Source organism: Chrysemys picta, chromosome 10 (assembly GCF_011386835.1).
Source record: "Chrysemys picta bellii isolate R12L10 chromosome 10, ASM1138683v2, whole genome shotgun sequence".
NCBI lineage: Eukaryota > Metazoa > Chordata > Testudines > Emydidae > Chrysemys > Chrysemys picta.
Window position 1 is genome coordinate 20,016,435 of NC_088800.1, and position 16,461 is coordinate 20,032,895.

A 16,461-nucleotide genomic window follows, 5' to 3' on the forward strand; every position below is an offset into this window, starting at 1 on the left:
TGTATAAAATGCCTCTAGTCAAAATTTTTTACATCAAACACCTAACCCCATATTTAGAAACCTAAATGAATGGGCTGATTTTCAGGAGTGCTGAGTATCCACAATCCCAACTGAAGTCAGTGGAAGAGCAACAATTCTGAACTGCAGTCCATTTGATCAGATGCCCACGAGTCCCTTTAGATGCCTAACTTTAGGTGCCTAAGTTTAATATGTTGGCTGTTATTGTTTTTATTATTGTAATACACATTTCTAAGGCCTCAATCAGCATAGCATCTAGGAATTTGCAATACAGGCATTTAATAGTAGGTACCAATGAGAAAGCAGTTCTTGACTTCTCCCTCTCACTAATAAAGTTGGGTAGATGAAGAAGACCTGTGGGGGGGTTGGTCCTGAGTATTCAGCCAAGGTCATTCCAAACTCTGTTATTAGAACACTGCCTGCAGAAAGACGAGTCCTGCATCATACCCTGAAAGTATGGTAATTCAGATTCAACCTGATCTTTGGGGAGGGTAGTGAATTCCACAACTGGGTGCCTCCCATTGAAAACATCCTACCTACAGACTATGCAGGTTTGAACCTTGATTGCCTCAGCTGTAATATCCCTGTCAGTTGCAGCTGTTGCAATGGGGAATGGAGTAATGAGTGTTTTTTCAGATAATCAGGCTTTAATTAATTCAGCACTGTAAGGAAGAGAAACACTATTTTTAAGTGAACCATAGTTTCTGGGAAGACTTGGAGGGCGTACCAAAGTAGAGTGCATTGTAATAGTCCATAGCTGGAGACGACAAATGCATGGATAACCAAGGCAATGTCAGAATCTAAGAAGTACAGGCATCATTTCCTGGCCAGCCAAATACTGAAAATACTCTATTCAATTTGTCCTCTGTTAGATGGGTAAGGAATTGAATAAATAAATAGAGCTACCAGGAGTACTACTGTAAATTAGGAGTAATTCCATTCATGTAAATGGATTTATACCAGTTTAAAACTAGTGTAAGCAACATCTGAATCAGAATGTCATATTTTCCTGTGATATACATGGAAAATAAGAATAACCCAAGGAGATGCTTATTTAAAAACCAGAGGCAGTTATAGACTAAAACAATGTTTTTAAAAATATTAAACCAATAACAGTCTATTTAACAGGTGGTCAAAATATGAAATATCAATAGCCACTGAATATATCATACGGTATTATTTAAACTCAATTTTACTGGTCCAAATCCCAAAATATGTGAGAGAAAATCACTTTTCCCATTTGCTCACTGTGTCTAAGCTGCACATTCTTATCCTATCCCAGTTGCAAGATATTTCAGAGAAACACCTAACCTCTTCCGAGGTGGCATTCAAGCAGCCAGCTACCATTCCATTATCAACTCTAACTGTCTGCTTTAGAGTAGGACCAGACCAGACTGAACTGCTAGAGATCACTATCAACAGCCACACTTGTTGTAGCCATTTGAAGCATCAAGCAACATGAGCTGGACATGACAGACAAGTCTAAGAGGTTGTGGGTAACCCTACATTTTTCATGCAACACTGCTTTGCCAGAAGCCACCTCCCTCCTCCTTGCCACAAAGGAGCTTGTTGGCCTGAATTTCTGTCTCTGGTAAACAAAATGCTGTAACTCCTAGCACGACCAGTCTGGAGCAAGTTACTTTTGTTTTTTAAGTTTTCAGTTTAATCTCAGAACATTTTAATTAATATCGTAATGATGAAAATCATAATAAATTCAATCTCCTTTTTCATGAGACCAAAAAAATAAATAAATCCTTTTTTGCTATTTATACCTAAAGTAGAAACTTTTAAACTTAAGCTTAGATTTTATTGGGTGAAATACTGGCAGCATGGACCAAATACTGTGGGGGGACCTCAAAATGCTATCAAGCGCAGATGATACAATTGAAATTACCAAAAAAGTAGAGACTGTCACGCTCTGATGTAGTTCTGCGTGGATGGGGCGGGGGCACTTCTTACTACTCCTCTGCAGGAAAAAGATGCTTGTGAAAAATCAGTTTACCTATGAAACATCTCCTTGCATATTGTTTCATAAATATACACAGTGCATAAACATAGACCTAGAACCAGATTAAACTGGTTAAATCTAGAACAACTTCAGTGAAATAGAAATGTGCTAGATTTGTGTTGGCAAAACAGATCAGAATCTGGCCCTTACACTCCAGTCAAATCACTTACATAAAATATGGTTCTGAGAGTCGTCAATATATAACCAACCTTTTGTCTAGGGAACTAATATGTTCACTCTCTGTCACAAGACAACTTCAAGAAAAGCAGTAAATAAAACAACAGAAGTTACTTACCATCCAGAAAAGGACACCTATGAAGGGTATAGTTGATGCATGAGAACACATTTAATCCTAAAAATAGTGATTTTACACTCTGAATGTCAGTCTCTTAATCTTGATTTCAGTTTTATTTCCATATGCTCATCAACTCTCAATATTCCTGAAAATAATTTGTCTATCTGACTGGCTCTTGCAGCTCTGTATCTTCCTGTCACCCTGGGAAGCAGTATAGAAGTGGCACTTTTCCAGCCTCTGTAGTGGCCAAATCCTTTAATGAAGCAAGAACATACCTGCACTGCACTGCTGATGCACATCAGCTCTTTCCAGCAATGAGTCTAGATCATAGCAAAAATTAATGTATTTTCTCTGGATTCAGACACACATTTTTAATTAAAAAAATAAAAAACCTTGACTTTTCACCAGTGTAATCTCTTAAATTAATTTTCCTATATACAGCTACATTTAAAAAAAAACACATGATTTAAAAATTGAAACCTGAAAAATAATGTTGCTATTGACACAGAATTTCAGTGGAAGAATGGAGGGAAAGGAAAAACATGAACATATTACAATTGTAACAAGTAATATTTCAGTCCTGTCATGTCTTGGAAAATAACTACTGTATTTTCCTACTCAATATTATGCCAGATTTGTAATTTTTTTGCATAGCTTTATATTTGGCCTACAAAATCAAAGGGACACTTTCAACTTACATTTGGCACAAAATTAAATAAATTTCTCACAATTAAAAAATATCCCAGCGAAAACAGATGTTTTAAAAGAAATAGACATCTCTGCAGTGTCTGAAACCATTACATTGCAGTGCTGAGAACCTAAAAGTGAAAGTGATTATAAACAAAAGCAAAATTAGCTTCATTCTCCAAGCTGTGAAAAATACTGAAAAAGAAAGGGGATAAATCATATCAAGTAAATTGGAATTTAATGTTTTTTCACTTTTAATTATGGTATTATTAGTAATGTGTTTTTTTAAAAAAGTGTGTGTTTACATATAGGGTCAAATCCTTAGCTAGGGTAATTCATCGTAGCGCCAGGGAAGTCCTGCTGAATTGCACCAGCTGTGGATCTGGCCTTAAATTCCAGAAAAATGTTTATCTTTAGTCCCTTTAAATTACAGCATCTGCTTAAAAATAAAATCAGACAAAAGTTCAATTTTTACCTAGTATTGTTACAAGTTACACTTAATATTACTTTGTCAAAAAATTTAAAACTGTGTTCATGTCAGTCATTTCCTTTTGTTGACAAGTCCCAATGCCTGGGTTTATTCCACTTCCGTCTAATCTTTTTGTTCATCCCTCTTCCTCTCCATTTATAAAGTTCCTACTCACCTTAGTACATGAGTATCTTAGCTCTGCATTAGCATTAACAATAGCCAGATTGTGATCTCCCATAATAAGCATGAATATTGTACAATATAGTTTGAAATGAAGTTCAGTAACCACAGGATAGTCATTTAACACACATATTAGTTTAAATTGAATATTCCTAATAGATTGCATTGATATAAAATATAATTAAAATGAGCTGGAGTTTACTGGCAGTTGTTGTTCATGTGCCTCAGGAGAAATTTCACCTCAAAGGACTTGACCTTGCTGTGATTGAAGTCTATGGGAGTTTTACTATGTTAAGTAAAGACGTGATACAGTCTCCTATAATACTGACAAGAAACACAAGTGCATTCCCGTGTTTTAGCACAGATGACTACCCCCAGTCTTCTATAGAGACAATAGTATCTGGTTATCCTGGGTTCACAATAAGTAGCATATTAACTTTTTTATAATTTAAGGATTTTTAGAAAAAAAGAATTTCATTTCTCATCAAGGATATTTGATAATATGTATATCCAAAATTCCATTTTGCTATATTATTATATTTGCAAGAAAATTAGTCCTATAATAATATGCTTAGCTGACCTTTATCCACTCTGTACAGTCCTGTTATATTGGCTCAGGTCCCGACTTCCAGCGTGTACTCTTCAGAATCGGTGGTCGAAGTCCTCTGGTCTCATATTATCTTAAGCTGCATGAAATCACTGATGGTGTCTCAAGCTCTTTGACTTACAAGATGAATCGTACTGAAATTTGCAAGCTACCATATCCTTTTCTGCTGTAATCTGAGCTGTGTTTTTATAAACCATTCTTCTAAGCCTTTAACTAAAATGGTTTAATATAGCCAAAGGAAAAAAAAAGTGAATGCATTTCTAAAGTCTACCCATGCATTTTGTTTTCTTTTTCCATTATGTTCAAGATAGTCTGACAGTTTTCTCTTCGCTAGACTAAAACAGACCACAGTAATGCAGAATATCTCATCAAGCGGTTAGAGCAAAACAGAAAAATTTAGCAGATGTACAGCATAAAGATGGAATGTGATTGGTCCCTGATCCTGTTATCCCTTAACATAACATATTATTTAAAATGACTACATGAAACTTCTCCATAACTTTTTGTCTTTTATATTCATATATCAGAGATAAGTCTGAACCAGAAACATAAATCCAAAACTTCCCAAATATTAGGGAAATTCATATCCGAATTCCAGCTTCACAGATCAACCTATTTCTATTTTCAGCTTGAATCAGAACCCTGGATCCAAACTCCTCTAAATAAGTTCAGATTCAGATCTGAACCTGGATATGAACTGTGTGATCTGGACACATCTCTGGTATAGGCCTGCCTAAACCTTGGGAGATTGCATCTGTTGTGTTGTGGTGACTACAGTGTACCTATCACTTGTGTTTACATTTTAAACCAATGAGTTTGGAAACTGAGGGTTTATTAATTAATTTTGTTCTTTCTTACGTGTATAATTGTTTCCAGCTTGTCTGTTTTTGGTGGATTTAATGATTCTCTATAAAGATTAATACATGAGTTCCCTCAGGCATTTTCTGATGTGAATTTTCATAGTTGGGATCTCCAGTGTACCAAAATGTTTCCACATGATAGATTGGGAATGGGGGGAGGGGGACTGTTCTGCAACCGTTTGGCAGTTTATTTCATTTTTGGTAGGGATTTAAATATCAATCTTTATTTTAGTTATACTGGATCAGGATTTTTAGTATTAGAGATAGTGCTTTATAATTATTTACATAGTAGCTAATACAGTTTAACTGAAGTCACAGTTCATTTACACAGTACATTAATGCCAGTGGATATTATAGGCCTGATTCTTCTCTCTCTCCAGCTGTACTCCAATGTAATTCCAATTACTTCAGTATGTTAGGGGCCAGATTCTGACCTTCGTTACAGCAGTTTAAATCCTGAGCAACTCCACTGAGTATGGCAAGTTCTGCAATAACGTGTGGTATACTGGAAGATTCATTTATGTCCTTTTACATTTTATAACTTACTATTTTTAATATTCTTTGAGGTTTCTCTTATTTTCTTGAAATATGCAAGACACAAGTTAGTAATGTTGTTATTAAGCTGACTAGTGGGATAAGTTCAGTCTTTTTGTGAAATCTGGTTATGGGAGGTTAGACTAAAAATATTGCTAAGGTGTTCTTCAGATTGTGAGCAGAGGGCCCCAAAAATAGATTATCTGCCTTGTGTATGGGTATGCTGAATGCAGACGCTTCCCCTTGAGTGCACCCACGCTGGGCAGCCGTCATTTGTCCCTTTATATATAAAGATTAAATAGGTAAATTAACCCATGGGTGGTTCATACATCAGCTTTTGTAGCAACTTTCATTGTAATACACAATGTGCATGATCTTGATTTTCAAAAATGTTCAGATTTTCTCTCTGAAAAGTATGAATTGTGAATTCATGAATCACAGGTTTTATTACAGTCTCACTTTCTAAATGCTGGAAACACTATATAGCCCACATCCAAGTCATCCCTAAAAAACAAGATGTTGATGTTTTTCATAGCTTGATTTAATAGCTTCGTGACGTTGCATCCCATAAAGCTTTATGGAAATATGCTTATGAATGTAAATATGACATAACTGGAATATGTTTTATGCTACATATGCCGTGTAACATATCTTTGCAAAGGTTATGTTCTACTGAATATATTCATCCTATTTGTATGCATGTATCATTTTTATATTCTAAGTTATGAATATTGGCTGTGTACTTGTTTGATTTTAAGTAGCCTTAGGAAGGCATTTGGTCAGCTTCTTTAGAAAGGAATTTGCAAGTTAAGTGCCCAGTCAAACGGACAGTGGCTCTTGGAAGACTCCAATCCACATAAGAAGTCTACCTGAGGACATTCAAGGTAGCATGTGAACAATGGCTGCCACCTGTAAAATTCTGAGTGATGCATGGACATGTGACTTGCCTATGTGACTCCAAAACTCCATCTTGTAGCTGGGATTCTACACGGGGGGAGGGAGGGGGACCACCCACAAGAGAAAGTCTTTTAAGCCCCTGGGAGACCCCTCCATTTTGTCTTCAGCTGGCTCAAGAGATAGCCTCTCCACCCCCAAAGGATACCTGAAAGAAACTGGAACAAAGAACAGTAACCACGGGTGGTGTGAGTGATTGCTGGACCTAGACTAAAAGAAGGCTAGTCTGTAAAAGACACTTACTGGAACATCTCTGAGCGTGAGATTTCATCTGTAATCATTGTCTTACTGCAATGTTTCCCAAACTTGGGACGCCGCTTATGTAGGGAAAGCCCCTGACGGGCCGGGCAGGTTTGTTTACCTGCTACGTCTGCAGGTCCGGCCGATCGTGGCTCCCACTGGCCGTGGTTTGCTGCTCCAGGCCAATGGGAGCCGCTGGAAGTGGCGCGGGCCAAGGGACATACTGGCCGCCACTTCCAGCAGCTCCCATTGGCCTGGAGCAGTGAACCGCGGCCAGTGGGAGTCGTGATCGGCCGAACCTGCGGATGCGGCAGGTAAACAAACCGGCCCGGCCCGCCAGGGGCTTTCCCTACACAAGCGACGTCCCAAGTTTGGGAAACACTCTTACTGTATTAGGTGTAGACTTGCGTGTTTTATTTTATTTTGCTTGGTAATTCATTTTGTTCTGTCTGTTATTACTTGGAACAACTTAAATCCTACTTTTTGTATTTAATAAAATCACTTTTTTACTTATTAATTAACCCAGAATATGTATTAATACCTGGGGGGGCAAACAGCTGTGTATATCTCCCTATCAGTGTTATAGAGGGTGAACAATTTATGAGTTTATCCTGTATAAGCGTATACAGGGTAAAACGGATTTATTTGGGGTTTGGACCCCATTGGGAGCTGGGCATCTGAGTGTTGGGGACAGAAACACTTCTTAAACTGTTTTCACTCAAGCCTGCAGCTTCTGAGGGACGTTGTTCAGACCTTGGTCTGGGTTTGTAGCAGGCTAGCGTGTCTGGCTCAAACAGACAAGGTTCTGGAGTCCCAAGCTGGCAGGGAAAGCAGGTTAGAAGTAGTCTCAGCACATCAGTTGGCAGTCCCAAAGGGGGTTTTATGATCCAACCCGTCACAAGCTTAAAACCATCTATTCATTTCACAGCTAAAACAGAACAAGATGGATGGTCTTTCATGCATTAAATAATGAGCAGGAGGCAGCTCATGAAGACATGTTAAGAAAAATCTAAAAACCCCTAAAACATGGACAAATATCTACATTTCAGTGCACCACTCAGATCTTGACGCAGCACGGAACATCATAAAATAACTCAAGTGCACAATTTTGGCCGCAGACTTAGAGCATCTTTGGAGAAGAATGGTTACTCCCTTTGTCATTAATAGCACTTGTTACAAAGTCATAATTTACAAGAAAAAGAAACTCCTTATCTCCAGAAAATATATGTAGGAACTAAAGACAGCCTCCATTGAACATACAAAGCAAATAAGAGGAGATGCCATAAAATCAGAGTTCTAAGTATCATCCTTCTCACTAAATACTTCCTAGACATAGAAATGCAGAGTACAAAAGTCCATTCTGGAAACACTAAAACTATGAAAACCAGCCCAGTAGTCGGCACTTTCAAAGATAAATAAAAACATCAGGCAACAACTGGTGTTCTAATTTCATTTAGGAAATACAAAACCACCTACACTGATGGAGGAAAAAGTATCTCATTAGTGGAGCTAAAACAAACCATTGAATTTCAAACTTTGTAAAAACCAAACCCTTTAGGCTTGTTTGGCAGAGCTCACAAACTCACTGCCACTTTGTTAATGATGAAATAAAAAATGTACTTAACTACCATCAAGCTTCATCACTCAGATTGCTACAAGAAGTTAATGTTGCTTTCACAAGATCCTTCTGCCATCAACTACAGTGGCTCTAAATATGATTTTCTTGCTGTATGTGGGCAGCCGAAGGAGGAAGAACAGAAAGAGGGTCTGGAAAGAATGAACTGAGGTGAGACTGCTATTTTAATTTAATGCTAACAGCTACATTTTATAGATCCCATAACTCATTACATCATTCTATGATGGAAATCCACTAACAAACTAGCTAGTATCGAGTAAAGGACACAGATTATAGAATCCATCTAATAATGTGAAGGCTACTCAGTGACAATTGACTATACAATAGCTTATCTTTTGCAAACTTGTATAAGGAATTTGGGTGCCAGAAGAACAAAATCTGGTGGGATCTTCCGTAGCAGAGCACATGGGGGCAGATAAGCAATTATTTAAAACTATTTTGTCATCTCTCTGAAGAAAAGTAGGGTGGGATACACAAAGGAATTTAGGCATTGCGATGCTGAGTGTTGTGGTGCCTAGAAAATCACAGGAACAACACTGCAATCCACAAAGCCTGAGTTAGGGACCTAGGCTCCCTATATAATAAATAGGGAGAGAGAGGTGCCTTAGAATGTGAGCCACAATACCAGCATGGTAGGTCGGGCGCCACCTCAGTTACCCAATGGGACATACTGACTAGAGGACTGTGTGCTAAGCCCTGCCCCTCACACAGAGACAGGCACCTAAGTCTGGGTTGCAGGGAGGCACCCATGTCACTTGTGACCCAGCAACTGGGGAAAGATACGTGTTCAGCTGCCTAAGTCACGGGTCAGTCTGAAACAAAACAGCCAGGGGAGAGGAAGGCCCTCTGTTGTAACCTTCAGCCTCATCGATAGGATACTCATCCAGCATGTGGGAGCTCCCTTGGTTCACACCCCCCTCTTCCTGATGAGGAGAAGGGATTTGAATAGGGATCTGCCGAGGCTCACATAAGAGTTCTAACCACTAAGCTATGAAATACTCTAATGTGGCATGTCCTCAATTTCTCCTATTGAAGTTGTTCCACTTTAATTACATAATTTAATAATGACGTCTTAATTGGGCCAATGAAAGAGATTGAATGCCTCTATAGTCTAGTGATTAGGGCACTCACTTGAGAGGTAGCCGATCCCTGTTCAAATCCTTTCTTCCTCCTCAGGAGGAAGAGGGACTCAAACCAGGCAGGGGGTCTCCCACATCAGAGGTGAGTACCTTATCCACGAGGCTGACAGTTTTAAGGGGGAGTCCCCTCCCCACTCAAGCTGTTTGACGTGAACTTGCCTGAGGGGCCTGATCTGATAGGTGCCCTATCAGCATACCTACCGGATCAGGCACCTTCACACAACTTGGGTGGCCAAATGGCTCTTTCCCAGTTTGTGAATCGCCCAGGACCTTACACAGAAGACAGGCGCCCAGATACCTGGAGTGAGGCTGCAGAGCGCATACTCCAGAGGCAAAAATGTCAGGGCTGAGTGAGTTTAGGCCCCTACAGGGTTAGGAAGCAATTGAACAGCAGTTTTGTGTTTCACAGTGGTGCCTACAAAATGTGACTTAGATGCCTACCCAGGGGACTTAGGTGCCTAATTATCTTTGTGGATTGCACCAGTAGTCACTCCATCTAACCCAGCTAGAGTCCACAGTTGTATGAATAGTACCCCATGGTCAAAAGTCAAGAAGACAGTTGACAGACCTAAGAGAGTGAACCTGGATACCGAGATTATCAACTATCAACCAGCAAGATCAATACAGTTTCTATGCTACATCCAGTCCAAACAAACAAATTGACTGGAATCAAGGAAATCTGAACACTCTGAATATTGAAACAGGGCAATAACTGAAGAGTTATTTCTTTAAGATTTTTTTCTTTATTTATTTGGAGTGAGGTTGTAGTAACTGCTTCTTTCAAAGAAGCTGGCATCTTGCTTCCCTGCTGGGAAGTACTGAAAATCAGCTTCAACAGTGGCCCATCACCTCCCCATTAGCCTTTTCTGAGTTACAGATCTTCAGCTACATCTGTTTATCTCCACCAAGAAACAAAGACCTGGCCAGGACATTAGTCCACAACCTTTCACTCTGTCAGCTGGGCTTGTGAGAAGAAGGAACTAAAGAAAAGGGTTTTGAAAACTCATCATCTGTTCTGCTGTTGACATAGTTGATTTCCTCCATAAAGAATTATACAGGAATTTAGTTGAAAATACCCTCAGGGTTCAGGCTTTTGCCATAAAAGATTTTAAAAGCAATGTAATAGTATTTTTCTTGGTCTTCAGCCCCCCTCCCCCCCCCCCCCCCATTAAGTTCCTTGAGGTCATAGTTAATATCTGGCTTAGATCAAGTATATGTCTCTACTATGCAGCCTTCACTTAATTTTAAGGAAGTTCTGTAAATCCTTACTAGAGTCCCTTGGTTCAGATACATTTTATTTCCTATTTTTTAGTGTGGTTGTTAACTCAGCTATGGAAGTAAGGGAGTTGGGGTTAGGTTCTGTAGAATTTCAAAAAGACTCGTAGCCTGTACAGTTCCTATTTCTTCTCAAAAATGGCTGTCTAAATTCCTCTTCAAGAATGCGTTTTTCTCACCCAGTTCTGCCTAAATTCTTCAGAGAGAAGCCATCATATAACTTGCATATAAGGAACACTAGACTTTGATCATTTTGCATTTTTTATTTATATATTTGTTTGAATCTTTAAAAAAAATCAGATTCCATAAACACATCTCAATATTCTATAGGAAGGGGAAAACAAGGGTTACAAGAAAGGAAGATAATGAAAGATTCTAATCACACATATTCAGTTAGGGGAAAGGAAAACAATTCTCCAACAATTAATCAGTACAATTTGCTCAAATATCAATCATAGATTGAATTAATGAAAAAAATCACAAAAAAATTAAAGCAGCATAACGAACAAAATTAAAAATGTCTGTCACCCAAGACCAAAAAAAAGTTAACTCATTAGCGAACATAGCTCAAAAGATCACTTAGGACACCTGGAAGTAGCTCTACAGTGAAAACAAATGAACTTCATTAGATTAATCAGGCAAAGAGAAAGTCTTTAATAATACCTTCAGTGGAAACTGCACTACAACTTGTATCCAAATCTGCTTCAGGATCCCTTGATTAACTAATTTGAAGTCAAGAAACCATTTGTTTTGATCATTGTCAAAGAGAAGATTTTTAATTCCCATCCAAAATCACACCCAATTTGGCTGGAAAGAAGACAGTTGCTTGGGCACCAATGTGTTCCAGCTGTAAGTAACTTTTGTATTGAATTGTGTCTGATGTGCCAAGATCATCATTGGAGAGAAGGTACATTTCTTTTTTATCTCTTCAATATTAATACATATTGTCTCCCAAGTATTAATTCTCCTGGCAAAGATCAATTCATCACGAATTTTGAGAAAGTTAAATAATCCGATTGATTTAATTTGGGGGTGCAGTAGAAATTTTTTTGCCTGTTATCTGAGATTCTTTCCAATTTAAATTCTAGTCAATAAACCCAATGAGCATTTGATGCATCTCATTTGTTGCTTCTACATCAACCACCAATTCTTAAATACCAAGTAATCTCAAGGTTTTACTTTTAATTTCCATAACATTTTAATGATTAATCTGAAAGGTGGTTAATACTTTCAGCCTCACTTGATAATATTTTTACTCTCATTTTGCACTTTTCTCAGTAGGAATCTTGCACTGCGAGGAACTGAGTGCCAGGAACTGAAGATGAAATCCTGGCTCCACTGAAGTCAATGGCAAAACTCCCACTGACATCAAGGAGGCCAGGATTTCACCCCAAGTGAGACAATGTTCATCTGCTGATTTTACTGCTAAAGCATTGGAGCAGACCTCAGGAATCTTTCCAATGGCTTGGACTGAAGCTTTCTTTTTTCCTTCTATCTTGGCATTTTCCTGTACTTAAGACTTAGATGCTGAAGTAAAACCAAGGAACAAATCTCTGCAGAAGCAGCAAGTCTAACAAAAACTATCAATCAGTTTAGAGTGAAACAGCAATTCAGACCATTAGGGCCAGATTCATGCTGAGTAATAAAGTCCCACTGAAATAAATGAGACCGGGAAGGTGTTGAGTAGTATTCAGTGTGAATAGGGGTGGCAGAATCTGTTCCTTTGTAAATAAGGAGCTCATCGTGGGAGGTACTGATGTCAGTGGCAGGATCAAGCCCTACAACAGGTTCTCAAACTGGGGGTTACGACCCCTAAAGGGGTTGCAAAGTTATTATGTGGAGGTTGCGAGTAAATGCCTCCCAGCAAGCTAGCAAGTCTGCTGTGAAAAGTGCTATTAACAAACATCATTTAAAAATAGTGTTAAATTAAAAACACTTTTTAAAATATTTATACAGGGGTCTCACTCAGAGGCTTGCTGTGCAAAAGGGGTTTGAGAATCACCGCCCTACAACATGGAGGAGAGCAATGCTTCCACCAGCTTCCTGGCAGCTGTCATCTTATTGCTGTGAACCAGGTTGATTAACAGAGGTGAAGGCCAAGGATAAACTGAAGGCTATGAAGATTTCCTTGCATTCTTATGAACAGACCCTCTCCAGCAGTGTAATTTCAGTTTTTTCCATTGTTAAGTAACAGTTTAAAATCCATGCAGAAATCCACAGGAAGGTCAATCAGACTATCCTTTAGAAGTGCAGGCTTCATGGAACATGAAGATCATTACCTGAAAATTATTCTTTGACATGAGACCAGAAATAGGGGGCACATATTAAGGGATTAGATTAAGGGTAGGGATAATTTTTTGTCTTTGTGTTATTGGTAATGGAATGGCAAAAGGAGAAAAGCTAAAACAAAAGAGCTGAGAATACAGGGTTGTGACAGGATGACTGGTTGTCTCTGTCTGCCTGACAACCACAAGCACACAGAATATCCATCAGTCTGGTTTAGTGTAATTAGGTCACAGAGCACAATTTCCAATTAAAATATCACCTTTCCTTTGGCATCGTTTTTTATATTGCGCCATCCTACCATTAACCAGTCCTGCAACTGTCTTGAAATAAACTTTTATTATGTAATTGAACATTCCACATGCTTAGTTTACAGTGTGAATAATGCTGAACCATAACAGTCTGCTTTTGTGGGTTCTTATTTCTCAATAGGAATCCTTTCTACAGTTCATTTCACTTAATTGTCTGATGATGCATATATTTCATATCTGTAAACTGATCATTCAATACTAGCCATAACAGTTACAGTTTAATTATTGTAGTATCTTTTTTTAGAACAACACAGATCTGAACTGAATGTTGTTTTGGGGGGTAACTTTCTTTGATTTTGTCCTTCTGTAAATTTGATTGGGATATATAGCATGCCAATTAACTTCCCAAAATGTCTGAAAATAGAAATCTTTTCACTTGACTGCAATTGTAGCACGCCAGTTGCTCCAACTTATCAAGAAGTTATTAAAGAGACACGAAGGCTCAGAAGGAAATTCCGGGAGGATTATACTGTGTAAGTTTAAAGCAGTTTTTAAAATACATGTGGGCATTAGAGTGATACCAGTCCGGGTACTAACCCTTTCCTCAGATAGAATGTAAATAATTACTATCTATTGGATTGCCATATATACTAAATGTCAAAAATACAGCTTTGATTACCTCCTCCCCGCATTGAAGTAAATGGCAAAACTCCCCTTGATTCCAAAGTGGAACAAGAGCAGGCCCCACGTGCACAAGATATGAAACCAGTGAATACTGTGCTGGAGAAGTGCTTGTCAATAGGATTAAGATAATACAGAGTATTAATATGGCACCAGGCAATGCTGCTACAGTTAAAAGTCTGGCAGTATCTTTACTATCAATCCTTTTGGAAAGATTTAGATCTCCTCTATTGCACAGTAGGATTAAACTCACTCTGCAGCCATTGAATGTTACATTCATAGCCATTATATTAAGATAAAAACCATCCATCGTACTGCATCAATAACTATAATGCACACTATAGGATGCGTTACCACTGCTCAAGTTCTCTGCTATTTTTTAAAAAACAAGCTACTTTAAATATGAATTCTTTTAGCTAAAAAAGGGTAGAAAATATTTTGTCCCTTGAGTCAGAAAAAACGCTGATTTAAATAAACACGATTCTGGAAAGACTTCCTTGTTTTAAACATGGTCGCAGCATATACAGAAGTCTGAGCTGTGCTAGAAACTCACATACACACTGAGGTTTTCGTCATGCTTTCTGGGTAGTAGCTGCTTCTCTAGATGTTTGTATAGCACTTTGGGGATGTTTAGTTTTACTGTTATTGCTATGCAGAGATTTCTTCACAGGTAAGGCAACAGGATAGACCTATAACATGTATAACTTTCCCCTTCTTTGTGGTCCCTCTCCTCACTGCCCATATTTCAATAATTAACGGAGCTCAATGCTTTCTTATAACCATAAAAGCCCAATATATTGTCAGTCTTTATTTCTAACCCTTAATGTTCGCATAGTTTGTTTCTGCTAGGTTTCTTTGATCGCTGGAGAAGTTTTAAAATACCAACCATAAAGTTTCATCAACTTCTCCTTTAAATAACAAATAAAAGTTAAAAATTCCCTTTTCTCATATTTTCAGTGACTGCATAAAATGCTGGAATACATTTCTTATGTGTGCAAGTTGAGTAATTTGGAATTCCCATTGAAAGCAGTTAAATAATTTTATGTACTCAATTTTGGTTTTGCAGATTTCAGAATAAGTGTAGAGAAGACATTTCAGAAATAGAAAAGCAGAGAAAAGAAATTAACCAGACGTTTAGAAGGTTTGCTTTAACCATTTTACAACATTTGAAGGTTTTCCCTAAAAAGTAATGAGTTTAATATGCAGCAAGGAAAATTTAGCTTAGATATTAGGAAAACCTTTCCATGAGGGTAGTTAAGATCTTCAATAGACTTTCAAGGGAGGCTGTGGAATCCCCATCATTGGAGGTTTTTAAGAACAGGTTGGACAAACACCTGTCAGGCATGGTCTATGTTTACTTGGTCCCGCCTCAGTGCATGAGGGCCGGACTTCCAGGTCCCTTCCAACTTCCCTTCCAGCCCTATATGTCTATGATTCTATGATTAGTTCATCGATAAAGATATCTGTTAACAGACTTACTGATAGCTCAACTATGAAACTTATTGCAGCTTGATGAACCATGAAAACTGACCTCTACATACTTGGGGACATTCAGAAACTACAAAAAATGTCATGCCCAACTTCTACTAAAATGTTGCTGATGCAAAAAATCCTTTATTCTGTTCCTAGACTGACAGAGAGCACCTCCAAGAATCCCTCTGAACTAAGGCTGAGCGCAGATATGTTAATGCATGAACTGGTATGTAATTATAATAATGCAGTAATAAAAACAGTCTCTCCAGTCTCCTTCCAAATCTCAAAAATATGATCCAGATTTTCTTATGACTTGGGCAAACATAATACACACCTAAGCCATTAGAAAAGCAGGCCTGTGAATGGTACAGTGCATAATATGCTATGGTGGCTGTTATGTACTTATAAAGGAAAAAGAACGGTTACTTACCTTCTGTAACTGTTGTTCTTCGAGATGTGTTGTTCACGTCCATTACACATTAGGTGTACGCGCGCCGCGTGCACGGACGTCGGAAACTTTTTCCCTTAGCGGCTCCCGTCGGGCCGGCAGGGCCCCCTCCTTCCCGCCAGAGCGGCGCCCCGCTCCAGGGTATATATATCCCTGCCGACCCGACCCCTCCGGTTCCTTCTTGCCGGAGACTCCGACAGAGGGGAAGGAGGGTGGGAAGTGTAATGGACGTGAACAACACATCTCGAAGAACAACAGTTACAGAAGGTAAGTAACCGTTCTTTCTTCTTCGAGTGATTGTTCACGTCCATTACACATTAGGTGATTCCCAAGCTTACCATTGGAGGTGGGTAGGAGTCAAGGTACAACTGACTGTAGCACAGCCCGCCCGACCATTGCGTCCTCTCTGGCCTGATGATGGAT

The 16,461-nt window shown here is 38.6% G+C and overlaps 1 protein-coding gene across 2 annotated transcripts in view; it reads left to right on the top strand.

Annotated features, from left to right (window-relative positions):
- FAM227B (family with sequence similarity 227 member B) overlaps window positions 1-16,461 on the top strand; it is a 178,442-nt gene that overhangs the window by 151,400 nt on the left and 10,581 nt on the right. The window contains exons 13-16 of one of the 2 annotated variants that reach the window (XM_065558152.1): window positions 4,257-4,417; window positions 13,892-13,969; window positions 15,184-15,258; window positions 15,747-15,816. In XM_065558152.1, the coding sequence (XP_065414224.1) occupies window positions 4,257-4,417; window positions 13,892-13,969; window positions 15,184-15,258; window positions 15,747-15,816 (384 nt within the window). Of the gene's footprint in view, window positions 1-4,256; window positions 4,583-13,891; window positions 13,970-15,183; window positions 15,259-15,746; window positions 15,817-16,461 lie in introns of those variants that run through there. The other variant, XM_065558151.1, reaches the window with a different exon arrangement.